Here is a 22610-nt window from a genome sequence, read left to right as displayed (position 1 = left end):
ATAGTCATTTGTGTCTCGGTTGCCACATGGGGACTGTAAAACAGGGGTAATGGCACAGTCCTTCCTATATGGGGATAATGTCAGAGTGAATAACCTTAGAGCCTGGCAAGCACCCAGATACTGACTATGGCAAGTACTGTGGCTGCACTCGGCTCTCTGCCACTGACTTCAGACTGTGATCTTCCCCAGACTCAGGATGTGGAAGTCACACCACTGTTATGTTACCACTGAATTTACTGAGAGAAAGCTGCTCAGTTAAGCTCCCAGTCAGTCTGAAATGCTGCTTCTCCTCTATCACCCCCTCCTTCCTTCCCTCTTCCCACATGTATTTTCCCAGGCATCTGGAAGGCTGAAAAAACATATTTATTTAAGGAAGCTTTGTAAGAATGGAGGAACCATCAGAGCTGCTTCCCAGAGAGCTCTGTGCTGGTTTGTAATGCAAAATTGCTCAGGAGGGCTGAGAAGGAAGTCAGCTCTGGGCACCAAAACTTCACCTCTGCCCTGCGGGAACACTCTAAATTCAGCTTAAGGGATTGTGTATGTTAATTATCATGCAGGAGAGAGGAGCCATGGGAGGTTATTAAGCTATTCGAAACATTTTTTGGAATGGGAATATTGTTAGACAGGGATGTAGACAGCTTGCATGGGATCATAAAAATCTTTCCCTCTCTAACTGCCCCTGCTCCTGCTGCAGCCTCTGGTAAAACCCAGCAGCCAAATACCGGGGCTCTTCAAATACCGGATGTACTTAGAGGGATGGTCCCCAGGAAACTGGCCTTGCAGATGCCATTTCTCACAGCTGCTGCCAGAGCATTCTCCGTTTTGTAACAAAACTTAGCATCCTCGGCGCCGTTTGTGTGACTGAGGGCCCTGCATGAGCACTAACTCACTGGTCCGCCACTGCCCTGGAAGAGGGGAAGGGATGTGTTGTGATCCATGTGTCACGCTTTGGGAAACTAAGATGCAGAGCGACGCAGGTCTGTTGAGATCAATAGATTTATGAAAGCGGTTAATGTGATTTGGCAAGTCTAACACCACAAATCACGATGACAGTTTGCCTACAGAGGAAATGACGTTGCGATAAAAAGAATCATAACAGTGTAATTCTTTTTGTGTAGACATTCCTGTTTCAAAGCAAGACTTACACTGGTTATAACCATACAAGCTCCTGTACACATTCACAAAGTAAGGTTGAAAAGGTGAAGCACCCAGAGCTTTGAGCTTGATCCTTTCAAGCAGTGTGTTTGAGCTCATTCATACAGAAGAACCACCTACTCCTTTTAAAAAAGAAAACCCACTAAACCCCCTTTTGTATAGTATTTAGTGGTTTGCATTCACAACCAAAAAAAAATTAGGCTAAATTTCGAACAGCCATTTGTTACTTCACTTTCTTTGCTTGTTTTCATGCTTGCGTGCCTGTGAATGTCTGTGTATGGTTCTGTAGACTACTTCATGATATCTTACAGATCCCCTGCTGGTCTCTCGGCTGCAGATTGTGGAGCAGGCTTTGGTATTTAGACAGGGCTGCCTTTCCTTTGAAATGAAAATGGCCCCAGCTGGAGGAAACACTAACAAGAAGCCATTTCTCTTTTGCTCAAACCCTATAAATAAATACCATATAAACAAAAGAGTATTTTCAGAGAAACTGGACAAGTTCTTGGAAGAAAAATTCCCCCCAGGATGATGGCATGCAGGAAATCCCTGAGCCACAAATCTCAGGAGGCTGGGAAATATTGGGGAGAGCAAGTACTGCTTGCTTGGCCTTTCTTGTGTCAGCTCCTGGCAGACGGTCACTGGGAGAGGCAGGATGCAAGTTAAACAGGCCATTGACTTGACTCGACTCAGGACAACTCTTGCGCGTCAACCCTTATTTGTGTGTAATTTGCTTTCTCTTGGAAAACCTGACGGAGCAGGGTGGCAGTAGGTTTGTTGAAATGGGTGCATGCAACTCCACGCTTCACTGCTAGCCACCTTCAAAGGGGGCAAAGCCCCTGGGCAGACATGCTGGGCAGCATGAGGAGCAACCACCTCTGGCTCCTGGTCAGATCATCTAGGTGAGCTCTCCTGGGTCTTTCACTTTTCTCCAGCGTGAGACGGAATGCGCTGTGAACCACTGGTGTCTGGTTCAGGAACTTCCGTAAGCACTACTTACAGAAAGTCAGTACTTTCTTACTGACTTACGCTTACTTACTGACACAAGAAATAGCGAACGCTCTGCTGTAGCGAGGATCTGTATCTGACTGTGTGTACGCAGCACCATCTAGTGCTCTGCAGAGATTTTCTTTTCCTCCTTCCCCGAATCCGTAGTGACGTATTCAGGGTACATCCTTTCATCCCCGGCATACTGCTAGCCTGTATGCCGTCAGAGGGCTCACCGTGAAGGCAAACGCTGCATGCGTTGTGCATAGCGAACGTGTGACAACCTGGGAGATGGGAAGTACAAGGTCAGAGGTGTGTTAACATCTCAGGCCACGCAGGCTTGCCGAGACGCCGGCGTGCAACTCCGACCGATACCTGCGAGCTGTCTCAAGCCCACCCGGGGCGGAACATCCTGCTTTAGCTGAACCCTCACTCCAGAATTGCAATAAAACTAATGACGAGCACTTAGCAAGGGCTTGGAGTAACTTCAGTGCCCTCCTCTTTGCTTCCTCAGTGAAGCTACAGAACCAATGCCCTCTGCTGATATTGGAGGATATCACCTCCTGTGAGAGAGAAAAAAACAAGAGGTAACTGCTTGAAGAGCTCTTTTTTGCTTTCTTTAGGACCTATACTGTTATCCCCAGGGACTGGAGAAAACTCCTGCCTGGGAGTGAAATCATCCGGCCGGTATTTGGCTGAGGGATAGCTGCTAAGCACAGGTTCTCCCACGCCCTAGGCAGTCTGCTTCCCAGGGCAGGCTCTACCCTGCGTGGAGCAGCTACTTCAGGCAGCGGCCCCAGCGCGCCTGGACACAAAAGGCCCCGCTTCTCTCCACCTGCCGGGGCTCCCCAGCGAGAGCCGGGCCGGTGGCCCTCCGTGCAAGCTCCCCGGAGCCTCGCCTGCACCTTCCCCAGCGCGCCGGGCAGAGGGGTGACTGACAGCCCTCCGCAGCCAGGGAGCGACCGGCCAAGGCTGCCTCCGCGCTGGAGGGCAGGGCCGGGCCCGGCCCGGCCCGCGGGGGGGGCAAGTGCCCGCCGGGCGAGGAGAGGGCTCTGCTCGCTGTCAGTTCAGCGCCAGGAGCCCGTGGCCGCCCCTGCAGCTGTGCAAGAGAAACTGCCGGGCGCGGAGAGCTCGGAGCTCGGGCGCGGGGGATGGAGCAGAGGGAGAGGCGCCGGGAGAAGCCGGCTGCCGTTCTGCACCCCCTTTCCTCTTCCCGAGGTGACTTCTCGCCAGGCCTTTCTGGGGAAGGGGACACCCTTCGGCAGGGCAGGCCGGGGAACCGGCTGCCCCCTGCCCGCTCGGGAGCCCCGGGCCGCTCCCGGCCACGGCTCGGGAATGGCAGCCGAGGGGCTCGGTGGGGCGGCTCGGTGGGGCTGCGCGGCCCCGGGGCAGAGCGCCCCCGCCGCCACGTGATCCGCCGCCGCTCCCCACCCCCCATTGATACGCTGCAGCAAACCGGAACGTTCCAGGCGCCGCCAGGCGCGCCGAATCGATGCCCGAGCGGCAGATCCGGCCGGCCGCTGAGGCGGGGGCGGGCGCTCGGCGCTCGGCTAGCGCTCCCGCAGGCGGGGGAGGGGGAGCGCGGAGCGGCGGGTGCGCGGCGCGGGGCGGCTCCGCGGTGGCGGGAGCGGCGGCGATGGCGGAGCCGGCGGAGAAGCTGTACCGGGCGGAGTACGCCAAGAGCGGCCGCGCTTCCTGCAAGAAGTGCGGCGAGAGCATCGCCAAGGACTCGCTGCGCCTGGCCCTCATGGTGCAGGTACCGCGTGGCGGGGCCCGGGCCGGCAGGGGGGCGGGCTGACCGCTCGGCTCCGCGCCGGCGGCGGCTCGGCCGCGGGCGGCGGGGCCAGGCCGGGGCTCCCCTCCCTGAGCCCGCCGCGGAGGTCGGGAGCCGCTCGGCCGGGCCTCTCTCCGCCGCGGGGGCGAGCGCAGCCAATTTTTAGCAGCGGCGTCCTCGCCCGCCGCTCCCTGCGGTCTCCGCAGCAGCGCCGGTCCCCAGAGCACCCCTGCCCGCAGCCCTCCCGCAGCGGCGGTCGGGGGGGAGCTGCTCGTCGGGGGGTCGCTCGCCGTGCGGGCGGGCGCTGTCGGTAGCCCGGGCTGTGAAGCCGTCTGGAGGCGAAGCGGTGCGAAGTTCAGCGTCGGGTGCCTTGGCGGAGGGTTGCAGGGGCGGAGGGGTCGGCTCGGGGCCGCTCACAGAGGTTCTTTGTTGTCATCCGGGGCATGGGGAGCAGGAGGGGGGCGTAGGAGGGAACCGAGCGCAGCGGCTCGGCTCGTCTGTGCCCTGGGAAGCGTCTGTCACTCGGGGTGTTTTGCATCGGGTCGGGGAAATCTCCGTCTGGTGCGTGCTTTGCATATGAAACGGAAAAACCGAGGCCCGAAACGCGTTAGAGGCCGTGAACAGTCCGGTGTCGTCCCCTCCGTTTCCCCTTACAGCACGGAGAGCGGTAGGGTTAGCGGTCAGGCTTGCGCTGCCAGGAATAGAGGGGTGTTTTAACGGAGCTGGCTGACATACTGCAGACAGGCAACGGAGAGCTGAGCTGCAGTTAGCGAACTGAATACGAAGGCATGTTTTGCTGTCAGCTGTGCTCAAAGTATTTGCCTTTTGGGGAAGAAACCTGCTCGGCTTCCTTTCAAAACGAAGGGAAGGGCCCCGTCTGGTGTTGGAGGGCTGGGAATGGTGCACAGACCTGTCCTGCCGTTTTGGCCGTCCTGAAATCGCACCCTGTTGGGGGAGGGTGGGGAGGGAGTCGGCCTCTCTGCAGGGGAGGCAAACGCCGCTCTCCCGGGAGGTGGGGGTTTGCTCGGGAAGGACGACGAGCTGCCTTGCCAGGCTGCGGGCCTTGGCCTGTTTCTAGCGGGGAAGACGAAAAGGCACCGCCAGCGTTCAGGCGGTGCGGATGGACAGCGGGCTGAATCTGGTGTGTGTCTTGTGAAAGATAAGCAAGTGCGTGTACGTATATTTATGGAAGGCTAGCGAGGACGTGGGGTGCGAACGCTCCAGCAAAGCCCTGCAGGTGGGTGCTGTGGTTCCCAGCCGCTTGAGGAGCAATTTCTGGAGAAAGCTGTGCGGCCGAGAGCCGCTTGTGCCCCTGGGAGAGGCTGCGCTTGGAGACGGGCGAGGGAGGGCCCGGTCGCCCCTTGCCCGGGCTGCCGGCGGGGCTCCCCCGCAGGGGATGCCTGGCTGCCGGGGCAGGGCTGGCAGGTCCGCCCCGGCTGGAGGCAGGAGCTGGTTCCCCGGAGGGGAAATACCTGCCTCTGCTGTTGGTCCCCAGGGCTTCCTTCCCCTGGCAAAGATGTTGAGCCGTGCGGTGCCAAGCTGCTGCGTTTGCTCGCACGTGTTCCTGCTGCCTTTTTCTTTTGTTTCTCCTGCTGCCCTCGGTGGCTGGCTGGGGGTGTCTGCTCCCCTCCCCTGCTCCGGCTGCTTCTTCTCCAGTTCCCTCACGGTTGTTATCCCTTCCTGTCTTGCGTTTCCTCAGCAGTTTAAGCTGATGCGAGGCGGGTTGGCCTTCCTCAGCACGGGGGCTGTGGGACCGCGGCGTGCTTTAGTTCAGGGAGCTGAGCAGAATGGATGTGTTTGGTTTTGCAGGGTTAGGTTTGTTGAGCGATCTCCTAGGGGCAGGTGGAGGGGGACAGCTGGGACTGTGGCATCCCTCATAGAGCCACTGCCTTTTAGCCACCCATCTCCCAAAAAGCACTGGTCTTACACCAACCGCTTGTAAATTTTTTTTTTCCCTACAACCTCTTGAATTTGCTTGATCTCTTCTGTGAAGGGCTCCCTCTCCCCACTGCCAGTTTTGGTGCCAGCAGAGCACTTTTCACACCCTACTGCTGAGCATCCCCCTGCAAGGGCCCGAATTTCACCAGAACACCCGGGCCCCTTGTTTCCTCTTGGGGAAATCCCCTGCAGAGCAGCCTCTGCACCGCCTTCAGAGGTCGTTTGCAAATTGTGCAGCAGACATTAAAGGGAGGCCCAGACCAAGTCCTTAGCTGGGTGCCACTTCTACTATAACTGCCCTTTTGTTTCAGTTTTTCAAGTGAAGAGCTCTGAATGACAGTGGGATGCTTGGTTTTTGCACAAGGTGGGCACCCAGGCCCTGCAGGACCAGCACAGCTTCAACTTTTGCTTCCAGCTGGAACTGAGTGGTTTCTGTTATCTGCATGTGCAATGTGAAAGCGAATCAGTCTCTCCTTTTTGCATAGTTTGTTTAGGAAACTATGGTCTAGAGATAGGTGAGCTGAGAGAAGTTGTGTCAACAAGGTCTAGCTTGCCTGGAGGTTTCATTTCCCACACAGAGAGAAGTCGTGCTACGGGTGCACAACTCCATGTGGTGGAGGAGACCTACTCACTGCTTGCATGGTTGTCCTAAAGATTGAGCCAGCTTTGCCCCCTTCCACACACCCCAGTGCCTTGTGCCCCCAAAGCCTTTGTCTTAAGGACAGATCCATGAGGAGTCCTCCAGGAAAACTCCAAACATAAGCCCAGAGCTCAGGGGTGATCAGCTTTCAGTGCTGGAGGTGTGTGTGACTTCCAGACACTCTGAGAGCAATCCCAGGGTGGCTGCTGTGTGGCTGTGGTGCTGTGAGGGTGACCAGCTAATCTGAATCCTGGCTTGTGGGAAGAGTCCAGCTGGAAATATAAATGTCCTCTTACAGTTTTGGTTGATAGTTGTAATTGGGGCTCCTAGCTCTCCTAGTCCCACACGGTGGTCTTCGAAGCCCTTTCCTTCTCCTTCCTGCTCATGCACAAAACTCTGCTGTTGTTTTCAGCTTGGAGATCTCCCTCCTGTTGGTGAGTGATATGTAGAATGCTTCCCTAGGTTGTGAATTCTGTATCATCAGTAGTAATAATTATACAACACTGAGTATTATTAGTACAGCAGTTGTTTGTGTGCGCTACTTGGAGCCAAACCACTATATGGTTATTTTGTCTGATGGGTAACTGGAAGGATGCCAGGTTGGTACTTAATGTGTCTGAGTCATATGCAAGCAGAGCACTTCCACTACGAGGCTGGTGCAAGGCAGGGCACTCTGGAGCTGCACTTTGGGGAGGACTTGGGTGATGCTTCTGTCCTGATGCAGGACTTCGTTGGGCTCTGCTGTTTCCCTTAAATTTTGCATTTGCCTCCTGCAGCCCCTTCAGGAATTTCTTCAAACCGCAGTCCTTGGAGCTGCTCCTGTGTCGTGCCTAGCAATGGGCTCTCCTGGGCATGGACAGTTTGCTTGAGAAGTGGCTCTCAAAGGGATTGTGTGTTGTGCTCAGAGGTCCTGCAGAGCAAGGCCAGAGGCCTCTTGTGCTGCAGGAGTCTCGAAGGAGGTTGTAGCAGATGAGCCAAGTGCTGTTACTTGTGTTACTTTTCCCACAGCCTCTGTTTTGCTTTGCTCATCACTCCAGATGGTCTGAATCTCATACGGAAGAAACCTTTCCTTATCTGCTCAGGGTTGGTATAGCCACACTGAGGCTATGACCTTCTTGTTTTGAGTAATACAGATAAGCTAAGCAGCAGGGCGATGAACTAGTTAAGCTAGGTAAATACTCCTTCCACGTCTATCCCCTTTGGGATCTCTCTCCAGCAGCTTGTCTGTCATATTAGATTTTCTTCTTAGACTTTGTCCTAAATAGTATCCATCTCTTAATTTAAAAAAGAAAATAAAATAACTAGTCTTTACCTAGATACTCCTTTTTATCTTGTTTTTTTTCCCTTGATTTTGTCTGAGTTGCTTCATCTCTTGGCCTAATGTGCTTTCTTCCTAGTCACCCATGTTTGATGGCAAAGTCCCTCACTGGCACCACTACAGCTGCTTCTGGAAGCGGGCTCGAATCGTGTCCCATGCAGACATTGACGGCTTCCCTGAGCTCCGGTGGGAAGATCAGGAGAAAATCAAGAAAGCCATTGAAACTGGAGGCCCTGGAGGAGGTAAGCAGAGGTCTCCTGGTGTTTGGAGGTTCAGCTGAAACCATGCTCCCTCTTCTCAAGCTGTTATTGTGGTTATTTGATTGCCGTGTCCCTTCAGCAAGTGATGTTGGAAGAATTGTTGTGGCGTCTCCGCGCTCCAGAGCTAGGATGCTGGCAGTATGATCCAGCATGTTAAATCAACGAGGGAAAAAGCCAAGTCAGTTGGCAGATGTATTGCCAGATATTTCTTGTTATTGTGATTGGTGTATTTTGTTTTCAGTTCTTTAATATTAACAAATGCTGTTGTAGTATGTTGTTTGAATGGTACCTTCACTGCAGCATATGGTTATGGTGGCTCTTTGAAATTGTTACACCATGAACTAGTGAGTCAGGGGAGCAAGTGGGAAGGGTCTAAGTACAGACCAGACTAAACTCATGGTGTCTCTGTGTAAACTAAGGATGCTGGGTAGTTTTAGATTGATATCTGCTGTTGAATTGTAGTAATACAAAAAATAAAAGGAAACTGGCAGCCAGGAAGAGGAGTTCTGCTTTGAAGCAGAGCTATTTGTGACTCCTGTAACCGTCAGTTCTTCAGTAAGATCTCATTTTACACTACTTTCAGGAAAGAAGTAAAAAGGGTTAGCTCTTTGAAAGTCTTTTAAAATCATTAAATAAGCAATCCGGTAAAATTGCTACTTGGCTGTTTAAATAACTCTTTCTGTTTTAAAAGTGCTTTTGAGCATGGACTGCTTATCTTGCTCTGTATTCAAATTCTTGACAGGTGAGTTGCTGGAACACAGAGGTTTATTAGTCTAGACTGCTAACAATCTGGGACAGAGAATAAGAAAATAAGGGAATGCCTTTTGAAGCCAAACTCTGTATTTGCTTTGTTCTCCAGGAAAAGGAGGGGAACAGGAAGGAGGTGGCAAGGCTGAGAAGAGCCTAAATGACTTTGCTGCAGAATATGCGAAGTCTAACAGAAGTACTTGCAAAGGCTGTGAACAGAAAATAGAAAAGGTAAAAAGCTTTTCTTAGTTCTCCATCTCTTGTCTTTTCTCCCACCAGGTCCAATTCAAACAGTGACTTATTATAATAGCTTCCTGTCTGTCCTGCATATGGAAAGCACTTGCAGAGCTGCATTTCTGTGTCTGAGGAGCAGCTGCGTCCTGGACAGCTGACCGTAAAGACATCCCTCAGGTGTTGTAGCCTGGGCTTCAAACCTGCTGATGCTTCCTTTCACTTGGGTGGAAGGCTGGAATGCCACTTGCCAGCATTTCTGCGGCAAGAGAGCCACCATTAACTGCAGCTTTTCCTGTTTGTTGCAGCACTGCAAAGATGTTGGCCTCTTCCTCCTCCTCAGCCAGACCGGCTCTGTGTGCAGTGTGTCCATATTAACTACATGAAAGCAGACAAAAACAGCGATGCAGCTAATTAACGATGCAGCCCTGTAGTTGAACATGTCTGGGTGCTCTGCTTTTCAAGACAGTTGGCAAAATGAAGTTGTGAGCCTCTGATAGATGTGAATAGACCTGCCAGTTGGGTAAAGTTGGCAAGGGCCAAACACCAGTGCTGGTATGCTTGTATCTGCAATAATGTTGGTGACTGTTGTGTAGACATTTCCTTCTTGGAGCATGAATACTGCAGTCTAAAAGCACCTCAAACAACTACTTGTTGGGCATCTGAAAAGTAATTTGCAGTAAGATGCGGTGAGATCATATTAGCACTGATGCTTGAGTGGTAGGGACATAAAGTTAATTTTTCAGAGTTGCCTGCATGGCGTTTGGTCATGTGAGTTTTGCTTGTTCAAGTTTACTGGGAGTTGGAGTAAGGAGTACAGGATTACCCATTTTCAGTGTTTTTTGAACAGAAAACTACCTAAAAAGCTGGTTGGCTTTTTTTCAACCTAGAAAGAGTATTGAAGAAAGCAGAGGAACTGTAGTGAAAGGGCTTGAACAAAAGTTGTAGGCTTTGATAGAGGAACTGTTGCTATTTTACAGGTGTTTAGGAAGCATCATGTTGGTAACTTGTTAACATCCTGCTCTTTCCAGAATGGCCTAACAGTTGCTCTTGTGTCGCTTTAATCTGCCTCAGGGCCAGATCCGGATTTCCAAGAAGATGGTGCATCCTGAAAAGCCCCAGCTGGGAATGATAGATAACTGGTACCACCCGGACTGCTTTGTCAGCCGCCGAGCAGAGCTGGGCTTCCTCCCGGCATACGGGGCCAGCCAGCTCCTGGGCTTCAGCATCTTGAAAGCCGAAGATAAAGAAACTCTGAAGAAGCAGCTCCCGGCTACCAAGAGTGAAGGGTATGTGGGCAACGTAAGAAATTGCGTTGTCTAGAGGAGCCATTGCTTGCCTTCAAATACATCCATGATAAATGTTTTGTGACATTGTTGTCTCTGTTAAAAGAATATTGGTCGTGGGAGGATTTGGTCCTTCCTGTGACCTTAGGCAGATGACAACAGACAAATTCTCCGTCTTTGGGAGCGTGCAGTCCACTTGCCCTCTGTGACTGCCTTGAGAAATGCAGAGACCAGCAGCTGTGACTTGGAGGACTGATGTAGGGCTTTCAATCATAAAATAATGCATGCTTAATACAAATGGGTACTGGGCTCTGCGCCTCCTTGTGTGATGCTGCTATCAGTGATGGTTTCTCTGCTCTAACCACTTGTTAGAGAATTGATTTGACATCTCTTATCTATGAGCTGCTGATCTGTGACAGGCACTGAATCTGATAATGGTGTTTATTGGCCGCATAGTGCTTACACTTGGATGCTTTTGTTTGCTAAATCTTTTATGGTACATCTGAAATTTCATTGCCTTGCATTGAAATTTTTAGTGGAGGCTCTTGACAGAACTTGTGCTGACAGATAAGTGCTTCCAGGTGACTTGTTAGCTTTGGACAATCTTTCTCTGTTAATGAAGGCTTCTGTTATTTGTTTTTGAAATGACTTCGCCTAGAGTCATGCTTCATAACAGAAGCCAGTGTTGCATTGTCCCCATGGAGGAAGGACCGTAAGGTGTTTCTGGGTTCTACAAATAGGAGAGATCTTGTGGTTGTAAAACATTGGGCTTCTCCGTGTACCTTGTAGACTAAATTCAGCTTTACTTTTGCAAGGATTCACCATGAAACTGTCCAGTGAGACTGATATCGGGTTCTGAGAAGCTGTAGCCATGTCAAATCTGTGCAGTCTTTGTCAGTATTGGTCCTCCAGATATGTGGCTGATGGGTGTGGTGTACTGTTCAGAGCCACTCGTGTGTGTGAATGTTATCCTCGGCCGTAGGTAACAGCAGAGCGTGCATAAACTGATCTATGCATTGTTAAGAGGCTGCAGCTTCCACGGTTTATTCTTGGTTGGCCAGCAGTTGCTCCAGAAGCATTCAGCAGTGGTGTGGGTGCTGTGGCGAGGGTCCTGCAGTGCCGCAGGAGTGGGTGCTTCTGCCAGAGCCCCGTCAGGTTCTGCACTGTTCACCTCACTCAGCTGAACCACTGGAGGCTGAGACCAGCTGTCTGCATCTGCCCGGCAGCCTGCCATCTTTTCGTGCGGGCATTTTACCTCTGTGTGTGTTGCACGATGTAAGTAGAAGTACAGTGTTTTAATGCGCTGGCAGCTTTTCAAGTAGTCCTTTGCTTTTTGTGCCGAGGTGCATGTTCCGCTTTGTCCTAGAGCACTGCGTGAGTTTAATAGGGTTATTTGTAGTTTTCTCTCGTGTCTTCAGCAAAGCTCTAGAGATTTGACTGTATAAGTGTTTCTCTTGTCTGCCCTGACTCTGCTTTTCTGGGCCACTTCTGCAAAATATGAAGGCTTTGTAAAGATAGGCCACAGAGTAGTTTGCCAAGTCACTGTGTAAACAAAAGCCTAGAATTGCAGTGGAAAAAAAGTTTAGACTGATGATGCAGGGTAATGTGAACCAGGACCTCATGCCAGAAAAGCAGCAGGATGTCTCATCTTTCCTGCTTTCTAAGCACTGCATGAACAAGCCCCTCAACCGTGAAGGTGCTGGCTGGCTCTTACGCTCCGCTACCTTTCTTCTGCTGTTCGGGCTGTGTGCTTGAGTCAAGGGTATTGAGGGTCAATTGGAAAAAATAGTTGTCTGTCAAACAAACTGAATGAATGAGTGTAAAGACACAGAATGAGTGGAGAGGTGTGGTGTGCTTCCTACCTGGTGATTTTCTGCCAAGAAAGCACAGAAGCTCTGAACAAGCCAAAAGAAAAACACCCCAGAAGCTTGAATGAGATGCAGTTACCTCTGATAATTCATCTTGTACATTCAATCAGATAACAGAAACTAATGACAGAAATTACAGCCTCTTGCAGAAATGATGTTACAGCATCTGCTGTAGGTGAGATTCTCAAAATGATCTTTAAAGATATTTCTAATTGTGCTGCGTCCAAATTCTATCTTGGCTCAGATGTCTGCAATTCAGATATGGCACATCCAAATTCATGTGCTGCTTCTGCATGTCTAGCCCATACTCTGAGGAGAAGCCCAGACTTTGGGACTGCCCTGTCAGCCCTTTCCGTAAGGATGGCAGTGTGACGTGCCTATTGCAGGTGAGAGAAGTGAGGCGCCGAGCAGGGCTACCGAGAGTAGGTTGGAAAATCCCTTCCCTCTGAAGGGCAAAATGGGAAGGTTTCCTGCAAGGATCCTGGCTCCTTTCCTCGGTCAGCTCTGGATGAGACATGCCAAGCCTCCCCGGGCTACGGGCTGTCATACCCAAGTGCCAGCACTTTGCAGGCCTGGGGAAGGATGATCTTGTGTCCTTGCCAGCAGCTTTTCTGTGGAAAGAGTGCTCATGTACTGATGTAGGAAATGTAGTAGCAGCTTGTGAGCTCCCTTTGACTCTGCTTCTTCGGTAGCATGTGTTTCGCCCTCCTGCTCTGAGCTGTAATACTTTCCTGTATTTTCTGCCTCACTTGTTTGGGTAGAATTGCTGCCCAGGACAGGAGCAAAGTGTCATTCTGGAGATGTCATACAATGCCGGATTAACTGCAGAGGTTGCCTGAGGCAGAGAGTAAGTACTCAGGTCAGCAACAATCTGGCAGTGTTTTACAGGGAGGAGGAGAAAAGGGGAGATGTTGCTCCCTGCATTGGCTGCTTGCTTTATCCAGGGTTGCTGTGACTGTCCTTTCCACCCTTCACTTTCATTGTAAGGAGGACAAGAAAAATAGAGTAGGTGGTAAGGAAGGGCCAGGCTAGAGTGGGACAGTTCACCTCCCTCTTGATCTTCTTGAAAGTTGGAATAAATCTTGTAGTTGTGTATCCTCCACAAAGGTGAGAAGTAGTGGTTTGCATTGGCTGGTAAGTACCAGTACTTTGAAGCAAGGTGTTGGGCCGTACATGTTCAATGTGGGAAGATTGTCCCTTCCCCAGGCAGGAGGAAGGGTGTAGACAGTAGCACCCAGCTGCTCTTAGCAGCACACAGTGTTTGGTCCCAAGGATGGCAGATAAAGTTAATGTGCAAGTGTGTATTTTGTCGATTGTTCTAAAATTTGCCATTTTGGGAAGATGTGAGATGAATTCAGTTTTGCCATTCCCTTCTCCAGGCTGTATAAAATGATGATTAGTGTTTGTTCTAAGCCTTGGGCGTAGCCAGGGACAAAAGAGAAGGTGGTGACTGACAGCTTTATGCCTCTCTGCAGTTGGGACAATCCCTCCTGCTCTGTGGTTTGTTCAAGTGGCTGGAACAGGTACAGTAATTGCTCTGTCCAGGAGAGCAACCTGCTGTCCCCTTGATTCTGAGGAGAAGCTGCCAAAAGCAAGAGTCCCTGCTGGAATTTGGATGCCTTCCCTGGGTCCTGGGGCCTCTCGGCAGGGTGATTGCCTTCCAGCGGTTGGTGTGCTGGCTTTCCTCCTTTTGGAGACTGGGAGACAAGTTACAGCATAGGAGTGAGGGCTGGCTTGCTGGAGGCAGCCTGCCGAGGGAGAGGCACTGCAGATACACAGCGTTTGGGCACCCATCCTAAATACTTACATTATTAAGCCCTCTGGCTTGGGAAGGTGCAGCAGAGCGCTTTGTGCTCAAGCTGATATGTTTTTCCCAGATTATGTTGTGTACCCATGACTCTCTTAACTTAGAGAAGTCATGATCCTTGTGTCAAGGCTCAGTGGATGCTCTGGTCTTGCCCCTTGCAGGGGCTGCAGCCAGGGAGGAGAGAGGACTTGCTTAGCCTGGGGGCTTTTGAAGTCACAGCTGTGTGTGTGCTGTATCCAGTCCTGCCACACTGGTTCCTGCTTGCCTGATTTAGAAAACAAGGTGGAGCTTTTCTCAAGAAACACAAGTAAATGCTGGTAGCACAATGTGGCTGTTGTCCCCCCTGAGGCAAGTGCACCTTAAAGCATAGCCCCAGCTTGGACTGGTGGGACCTTGCAGGGGGACAGCTGAAAAATGAGCTCTTCTGCAAAACCAGCCCCTTAAAGATTTGCAAAGTGCTCTGAACCATGGTTTGGTCAGAGGTGCTAATGATGGTTAGTGGAGGCCACTGCAAATAAAATGAGAACTTGGCCCAATTTTAGGGCCAGGACAGTTACTAGAACTTACAGGTCCCTCATGCATGAGTCTTTGGGAGAAGAGTACCTTTTAACATCCTCCTGCAGCTTTATAGCTAATAAGCTGTCATACAGGGTTAGTCTTAACGGTAGTAAAGTACTAGAAAGTGAAGTGTTTAAAATTGTAAGTAGGAGAGCAATTGCAAATGTCAACTTTATGGCTTAACCATCAGCCACAACTTATAAAGTTAAGACAGATGCTTTCTTAGAAAGAAACCTGGCTGATGTTTCAAAACGATAGCAGCTTTGTCAGAACGAAGTGCGAGATCGAAGCTGTGTTCGTGCTCTGCCTCAAGTTCCAGACCTGCCTCAAGCGGGGCAAAATTTCCCTTTATTTCCTCACGAGGAGAGCACACACCAATTTGATTTATTGATATTGAGGTATTTTGAAGCCAGGCAGACCAAGGCGATGACATGACTCTGGAAACGCAAACCATCTTCCTCTGAGGTCTCTTGTCATTCTGAAGTCTGCCAAAATCCCCCTGTTTTCATTTGGCTTCCCCTTCTGTCCAGTCTTTCTCAAGCAGTGTTTTTTGTAACTTCTCCCTGTACAGCTCTACAGCCCCAGCTAATAACAATAAATTTCCTCACCCACAACTGCACAGTAGTACGTCACAAAACCGCTATTAACCTGGGAGCACTTTGCAAGTAGAAACTTCCTCCTGTCTAATTAGAGACCTGACTTAATTCCAGTCTGAAGATAAACTAGCTGGGAAATATCTAGTTTCCCAGTGTGTTAGCTTATTAAAGTTATCATGTTTGCTGTCCTTTATTTCAGTATGGACTGTCTAAACTGAAAAATGAAGCTGTCGATTCAGCTGAAAGACACTATAGTCTTTTAACCTGCATTGGTACACCTCCTCAGATTTGGAGAGGCGTGCTTATATTCAGTGATTCTTAGGTATGCCTTTGGTGTAACTAATACAGGTGTAGATGACTATGCATGAAAACGTTGCAGTATTTCATGTGCTCTTCTGCTAGACCATACAGTTACCCTGTGGAAAAGCTAAGTGTACCTGACCTGATTGAGGCAGCTCACGTTGCAGAGCCAAGTACATGTCTACGATCTAGCACTGAGGAATTTGAAAAATGGGTTTGCCTGCCAAAACTGAGGATATTCAAGCCTCTGCAGATATCAGCAGTCAGTAAACTGAGCTCTGGTAACTGCTGGACAGGCATTTAAATAACTTCCTTTCATGTGTGTGTGTTTTGTTTTGTTTTTCTCTATTAGAAAGAGAAAAGGAGAAGAGGTAGATGGAAATGTGACTGCGAAAAAGAAACAGAAAAAAGAAAAGGAGAAAGAATCAAAGCAGGAAAAACAGCTGAAGGTGAGTTTTAGCTGATCACATCCTAAAAACTGCTTTGTTAGAAAAGTACAGTGTCAGGCACTAACTGAAGAGCTGTGGCACCTAGAGAGGGGCTGTACCTGGTGTTGCCGCACAGCTGGTCCTCGTGTCCTGGCACAGGAGATAACCTGTCACTAAGGCTTTGCTGACAGCAATTCACCCTGCCGCTTTCTCCTGAAAGACAGGAAGGAAATTCTCTAGGACTTGTGCTTATTGGATTTAAATAGATTGGGTTAAATGCCTTCGCTCTCAGGGAGGCTGGTTTTGTGGTCCTTCCTGTATCATCTGGTTGTGGTGGCTGAAGTTCTGAGCCCGAGCGCTGTTGCAGAAGAGCTTGGAAACCAATAAATAGCTCATTGCAAAAATTAAACAGAGGTAAAGTGCGGAACTAGATTAATGAGAAGTCTTTTTCACCATCTGGGGAGCTGTGTTCAGTTCCTGGGTACAAAGTGGGATAGATCACAGCTTTCTACCTTTCAGTTTCTAGAATATGTGGGAAGAATTCCCAACGGAGCATCAGGAATTTTGTATTCATTGAAAGTTTGGCATAGGTACTTTCCAAGAAAAAATTAACAAGCTGCTTTTGCTGCAATTGAAGTCTTAATGGAGCTGTAGAAAAATGGTACGTCCACGTTTGAACAGAAGTTTTCTTCTTCGTTGTTAATACCTTTATTTTCAAGACAACTTAGCGGAGACATTGTCAAGGTTTTGCTGCTGCAGTGCAGATGTTTAGGACAGATCAAGGCAATTTGTGGATCAGGGTTAACTTTGGGTTCACTTATTTTTTTTTAACAGCATATCATCAAGCATGACTGTTGACGCTGAAAATTAAACTATTTAACACAGTCAACCAGTTCTCCCAGGGTAGACTGCATTTTTGAGTGTAGCCAGTGAATAACATTCAGAAACTATCTGAGATGTTTTAGGATGCTCCTTTGCTGTCCAACCCTTTCAGCTTTTGTAGAAAGGCTCAAAAGAATGTGCAGGCTCCTCCACACTGCTGCAGGTGACTGATCTGGTAGAAATTCCTCATATGCTTAGGTGGCTTAGAACACCAGCAAAGAACAGCAGCGTCGATCAGCATTTTTGATTTTTGTTTTAATACAAGGCTCAAATGCAGCCACATCCCCGTGGTTGGCAGTGTGAACTAGTTAGGTGATTTTTGCAAAGGCTGTTGAGAACTCGCTAAAGGTAGAAGTGTGATAGAAACATAGGTTCCACTCTGCCTAAAAGCTAGCTGTCTCGTTAGTGTCACTTGTACCTTTTTGTGTGGGATAGTGCTGTAAAGGTTACTCCATGGCCTTTCTTCACATGTTTCATGATGGAGAAGCGTTGGTTTATACAGAATCCCACAGGGATGTCCTTCCACATACAATCTTGAGAAGAGAGATTATTTGCTAAAGCTGCGCTGCACACATGTATTCATACTGAAATCTGAAGCATGTGGCTTTAAAGACCTTTTCCAGGTGTTTGGGTAAAATGTGTGACTCTGTCTTTTGGTAAAGCTACTGGTTCTTGGTGCTCTTCATGTCACAGTCTGTATTTAAGATACCACGGGCTTGCTAAAACTTTGTCCACATACTGCAGTTTCAGGAGTTAGAGAGCAATTGACTGCAAGTAGTTAAGCTGCTGGGTTTTGTCAACAGGAGCAGACAGAGCTGATCTGGGGCATCAAGGATGAGCTGAGGAAGGTCTGCTCCACTAACGACCTGAAAGAGCTGCTGATCGCCAACAAACAGGAAGTGCCTTCAGGGGAGAATGCCGTGAGTTGGTCTGTAGTTGCTTTGCATGTGTGCTGGGTCTTCGAGTCGGAGAAGCTGGCCCAAACCGATATTGCTGCAAGGTCCACAAGTCTGAAGCATGTTGCTAGCATAACACTTCAGAAAGAAATTCAGTGCAAAACCCAGTCCTTTTGTCCCAGGACTCTGATGATATTGTTGTTACACTTGCTTGTGAAGGGCTGTGTGGTGGTGTGTGATGCTGAATTCAGCGCCTTAGTCTCAGTGATGTGCCTTTATTCTGCTATGCCCAAACTGGTCCATGGTTTTTTTTGTTGCTGGCACTTCACGTTGCCTCCCTCAACTGTTAAATTATGCAAAAAGGAGCAAAACCGGCACAAATTCTTTCCTGGTATCTCTTCTAAAAACAGTCACTTTTCAGTCTGTGTAACTTGTGAAAGTTCTCTCTTTCGGAGCCACACATCACTTTAAGTATTTGTATTTATTAAGACTCTTTGTAGGGAGCGTGGGCAGGGATGTGGGAAGTGTCTAGACTCAAAATGGTCAAGAAATACTCTCTAGGCAGGAAAGCCGGGACTTGTCTGAGCCTACATTCCCACCTACGTACTCATGTGCTCAGATGCAGTAGCTCGTCTCCTCCTTGGCTGTTCAGCATGGCTGCCTGGTCAGGTGCTGTGTGGTAGGTATGCTCTCCTGAATGCAGAATCCGAATAGGAGAGACTGCGAGCCATGGGTGTGAGCAGGTATCGTGTGACCAGGGAAACTTCGTGTCATGTCTTTAAGGCGTCGTAAATCAATCGGTGCTGGTAAGAGTCTTGGTTTGTGCAGTGTATGCATGACAAGCGCTGGAAACATCTACGTTTGCCAGCAGCCTGACACTTATTTTCTTGTGCAGCCCAGTGTATGTAGTGCATGGGCTTCCAGCCTCCTTCTGCCATGACCTGTTTTGTATTTTTTGTTGCTTTAGATTTTGGACCGAGTAGCAGATGGGATGGCATTTGGAGCTCTGCTTCCCTGCGAGGAGTGTAAGGGGCAGTTTGTGTTCAAGAGCGACGCATATTACTGTTCAGGGGATATTACTGCCTGGACTAAGTGTGTTGCTAAAACACAGACTCCCAACAGGAAAGACTGGGTAATCCCAAAGGTGGGTGTTCAGTGCAAATTTGGTGATCTGAAGTGCATTTCTTAACTGATGTTACCTCTTGTAAGGAGATTGAATAAGCAGCAGTCAGTGTTGGATGCCAGAGAGCAGTGTGCTGTGGTGCTGAGCAGCTGTGACAGTGGGAAAGTCCTGTCACAGCTACATCCCTCCATGCATACCTAAATCATATTTTTTCCAGTAACACTAAATTGAAAGAGGTGTTGCTGATTTGATTTCAAACTCATCATTTACACTCTTCTAGCTTTTGTTTTCCCAGTCAGTAAAGTGGGTATTTGCCTACCTTAGCATGAATGTCTTGGAAATCCTTTCCAAGACCTGCTGTAAATGCCAACATCTGGCCAGTGCTCAATTTAGCCTTTAAATCTTATAATAGTATTTGTTGTTTTTAAACTCTACTTATGCTTCCATCCCACAGGAGTTTCGGGAAATTCCTTACCTGAAGAAATTTAAGTGTAAGAAACAAGACAGGGTATTCCCTCCAGATGCTGCGACGGTGAACTCTGTACCTCCTCCCTCTGCATCTGCTCCTTTGACAGAGACTGTGTCCGCACCCAGAGGTAAGCAGCTGGCTGGGCATGGGTCAGTGGAGTTCAGGATGGTGTGTAATGCCATTCCCAGCCAGACAAACATGCCACCCTCAACAGGCATGCTGTTCTCCGGCCCTCAAGCAGGCAGAGCTCTCCTGGTAAAAAACAGCATAGCAGAGTCTCATGTGCTTCATCTTCCTAGCCCAGGTCGACCCTGATGTGATGGGTTGCCTGGGGACCTGGGCTCGAGATCCTGTTTGTTTGCTAACAAATCGTTTTGGGTATTTGTTGATGGTGAGGAAATTATGTGTTTGCAATGAATCAGACTTAAAGGCTGATGTTGCAAAATGTGTTCCAAGGGAGACCTGCTATGAAATGCCTTCTTGCTTGGTTTCTTGGGGAACATCCAGGGACCTCCATAATGCCAGGTATTCCCCACATCCAGTGTTAGGTTTTAAGGGCAAGAGTTGTTTGTTTGTTCGGGGTTTTTTTGGTGTGTGTTTGTTTGTTTGTTTTAAATCCTCCATTGAGATTTGACTTTACCAATCACTAACTCCCCTTATGCAAAGTAGATATGCTGTCTCCAGCCCACAAATTGGGAAAAGGTTGGACTCCAGAAATTTCCCATAGGCTGTTGGAATGAGTTGCATGCTTTGGTGATACAGCCTGTCCACCAAGAACTATGCCAACTTCTTTCTTATGCAGCCTTTTTAGGCCTGGTGTAGTTTTGGGAGCAGGGGATTATTGTAACTGGGTGAAAAGGGGGAGTAATTCTGCACAGCTAATTTTAGCCAGATCATGTTATTTTAGTAATGAAGACAAAGTAACCCAGGTCTTGGTTCTGATTGGCAAGCTGATTCCAGCCCCACTGTGCCTTGAAAGGAAACTCAAAGTTTTGATCAGAATTAAAGCCAGGTTACTTTGTTTGCTAGCAACAGAACTAATCTGAATAGGGGGAAAGGAAGCAAGCCCCTCAATTGGTCAAACAGAGTTAATAGCATTTATCTTTAGCAGTGCAGATATGCTCTTAGACACTTGCCACGTCCTGGGCCCACCTGCATTGCAAGTTGTTAGCATGGTGACGTGATGGAGCCTCAGATGGTTACCTGACTTGCTCCTGTTTGTTACCAGTTTGCTCCTGACTTGTTACGGGGTTTGCATCATACAACCTTGTACTGTCTAGAAGATCAAGACCCAGATGTACTGTAACATGTGGGAACACTGTTGCTTGAGAGATGATGCTCTTTCTCCAGCTCCTCCAAAACAGATTTCCTTTCAAAGAGGCAGGAGCTTTCATGTTATAGTGAGTTTCTTCCATGCTTTCCGGGCATCAAAGGAAGAGGGAAGGAGAGCAGAGTCTCTAGTAGCACAGTGCTGACACAGACTGATTTTTTTTTTTTTTTTTAATTTAAAAAAAAAAAAAGGCAGGCAAATCATGTACCTACATATCCATCTTCCCCATCTTCCATCCCTTCTGTTTGTTGGCAGGTGCTGAGCTTTGTTGCCTTTCCTAGGTGAACGGGAGCTTCCTCCCACTTGCTTAGCGCAGGTCAGACCTGCTTTTGGAGCCTTGTCTCCCTGCCAGCTGGGCTGATTGTCCTGAGTGTGGGGGATGTTGTTCCTCTGTGCTTGTTATTTGCTGGGGGGGGCCTCTGTGCCTGTTGCTAACATGCTGTGTTATTTCCAAACCCCTAGACAAACCCCTGACCAACATGAAGATCCTGGTTCTTGGAAAGCTGTCAAAGAACAAGGAGGAGGTGAAGAGCATTGTGGAGGAGCTGGGAGGAAAGATGACAACAACAGCTAATAAGGCCACCCTGTGCATCAGCACACAGAGTGAGCAGCCGTGCCTTGGTTTCTGGTAGCACTGGTAACAGCTGAGCGGATTACAGAGGGCACACATCCTTGGAGCTCGCTGGGGATCAGTGTTTGGATTAGGGGGAGCATTTTGTGTGTGCACGTGGCCTTAGTGTGCTTGGGGAAGTAAAGACAGATGCGTGCTGTTTGAGTTTTACTTACCTAGCACATTAATCCCGCAGGTTGTGCTGTAAGGCTCTGTTGGGTCTGCAGCAGCTGGAGCTCGGGTCTCTATGCAGACCGTGGTGGTGTGCAAGCCACCCTTGTTGGGATGAAAGGTGCTGGGGGCTGTGTCCATGCTTGCCTTGGAGAAGCTGCAGAGCTGACTGTGGGTGCCTGAGGGCAGTTGTTTTCTCTGCTGGCAGCTTAGGGTCTGCTCTCACTCCCTGTTGGAATCAAGGTGCAAACTGGCTGCTGAGATAGGAGAACTGTTCCCACTTGCCAGGAGGTCCAAGAGGGACTGTACAGCCCCAGCCCAGCTCTGGGAAGGGGATAGCTGGACCAGCTAGATAAAACATGAGTGTTCCTGCTCTAGCCCAAGCTGCAGCTTTGAGCCAATGGGGATTTTGCTCTCCAAAGAACATGGTGAATCCAAAATGTTGTGGAATTGTGTTTCCACAAAGTGTTAGAGAGCCCTGAATCATGGCCAGAGGGAAGGGCTAAAGTCTGCAACCTCACTGATGCTTTTTCTCTCCATTTCCCACCCTGCCTCTACAGAGGATGTGGAGAAAATGAGCAAGAAGATGGAAGAAGTGAAGGAGGCCAAAGTCCGTGTGGTCTCAGAGGAGTTTCTTCAGGATGTGAAATCCTCCAGCAAGGACTTTCAGGAGCTTGTGTCTCTCCATGCGCTTTCACCTTGGGGTGCAGAGGTGAAAATGGAGCATGAGGAAATGGCCGTGGATGGGAAGTGCAGCAAGCCCCCAAGTACAAAGAGTGCTGGGAAGGTCAAAGAAGAACAAGGTGAAGAACAAAGTGGTGGTTTCTCTGCAGGCCTGTTCAATGCTGTGCATGCACAAAGCAAACCTGGGTATAATCTGTCCTTGCCCTTTCCTTGAGTTAAATAATGAGACCTCAGGGCAACACTAGCTTTAAGTAAACATGAAGCTGTCTCCTGAGCTGGTTTGTTTCCCCTAGTTCAGCAACACTGAACTTCAGAGATCTGTGCTGTACATGCCCAGGCTCCCTGATGTCAGTCCAGACTCTTCCTCCTAATACCTCAGCTTCTCTCCCAGTTTGCGTCAGTGTTGCAGCTCCAAGGAGGTGCTGTGGCACCAAGATGTGACAGACACTACCATGACCTCCAAGGGGTGTTAGCAAGTGAGAAAATACTGGGGTCCAGAACAATGGGTCTTTGTTCTAATTGGTTTAGAACATAAAATTTTTTTTAACGGAGGAG

The 22610-nt window shown here is 49.2% G+C and overlaps 1 protein-coding gene across 2 annotated transcripts in view; it reads left to right on the top strand.

Annotated features, from left to right (window-relative positions):
• The first annotated feature begins 3169 nt into the window (after positions 1 to 3169).
• PARP1 (poly(ADP-ribose) polymerase 1) overlaps positions 3170 to 22610 on the top strand; it is a 34919-nt gene continuing 15478 nt past the window's right edge. The window contains exons 1-10 of one of the 2 annotated variants that reach the window (XM_072857051.1): positions 3170 to 3357; positions 7889 to 8051; positions 8929 to 9047; positions 10122 to 10336; positions 15815 to 15911; positions 17576 to 17692; positions 18636 to 18812; positions 19246 to 19387; positions 21053 to 21193; positions 21932 to 22174. In XM_072857051.1, coding sequence (XP_072713152.1) covers positions 7895 to 8051; positions 8929 to 9047; positions 10122 to 10336; positions 15815 to 15911; positions 17576 to 17692; positions 18636 to 18812; positions 19246 to 19387; positions 21053 to 21193; positions 21932 to 22174 — 1408 coding nt within the window. In that variant the 5' untranslated portion in view covers positions 3170 to 3357; positions 7889 to 7894. Of the gene's footprint in view, positions 3358 to 3704; positions 3896 to 7888; positions 8052 to 8928; positions 9048 to 10121; positions 10337 to 15814; positions 15912 to 17575; positions 17693 to 18635; positions 18813 to 19245; positions 19388 to 21052; positions 21194 to 21931; positions 22175 to 22610 lie in introns of those variants that run through there. The other variant, XM_072857050.1, reaches the window with a different exon arrangement.

The sequence above is a fragment of the Ciconia boyciana genome, chromosome 3 (assembly GCF_034638445.1).
Source record: "Ciconia boyciana chromosome 3, ASM3463844v1, whole genome shotgun sequence".
Classification (NCBI taxonomy): Eukaryota; Metazoa; Chordata; class Aves; order Ciconiiformes; family Ciconiidae; genus Ciconia; species Ciconia boyciana.
Note: the sequence above shows the minus strand (reverse complement) of the source record. Positions and strands in the feature narration are given on the sequence as shown.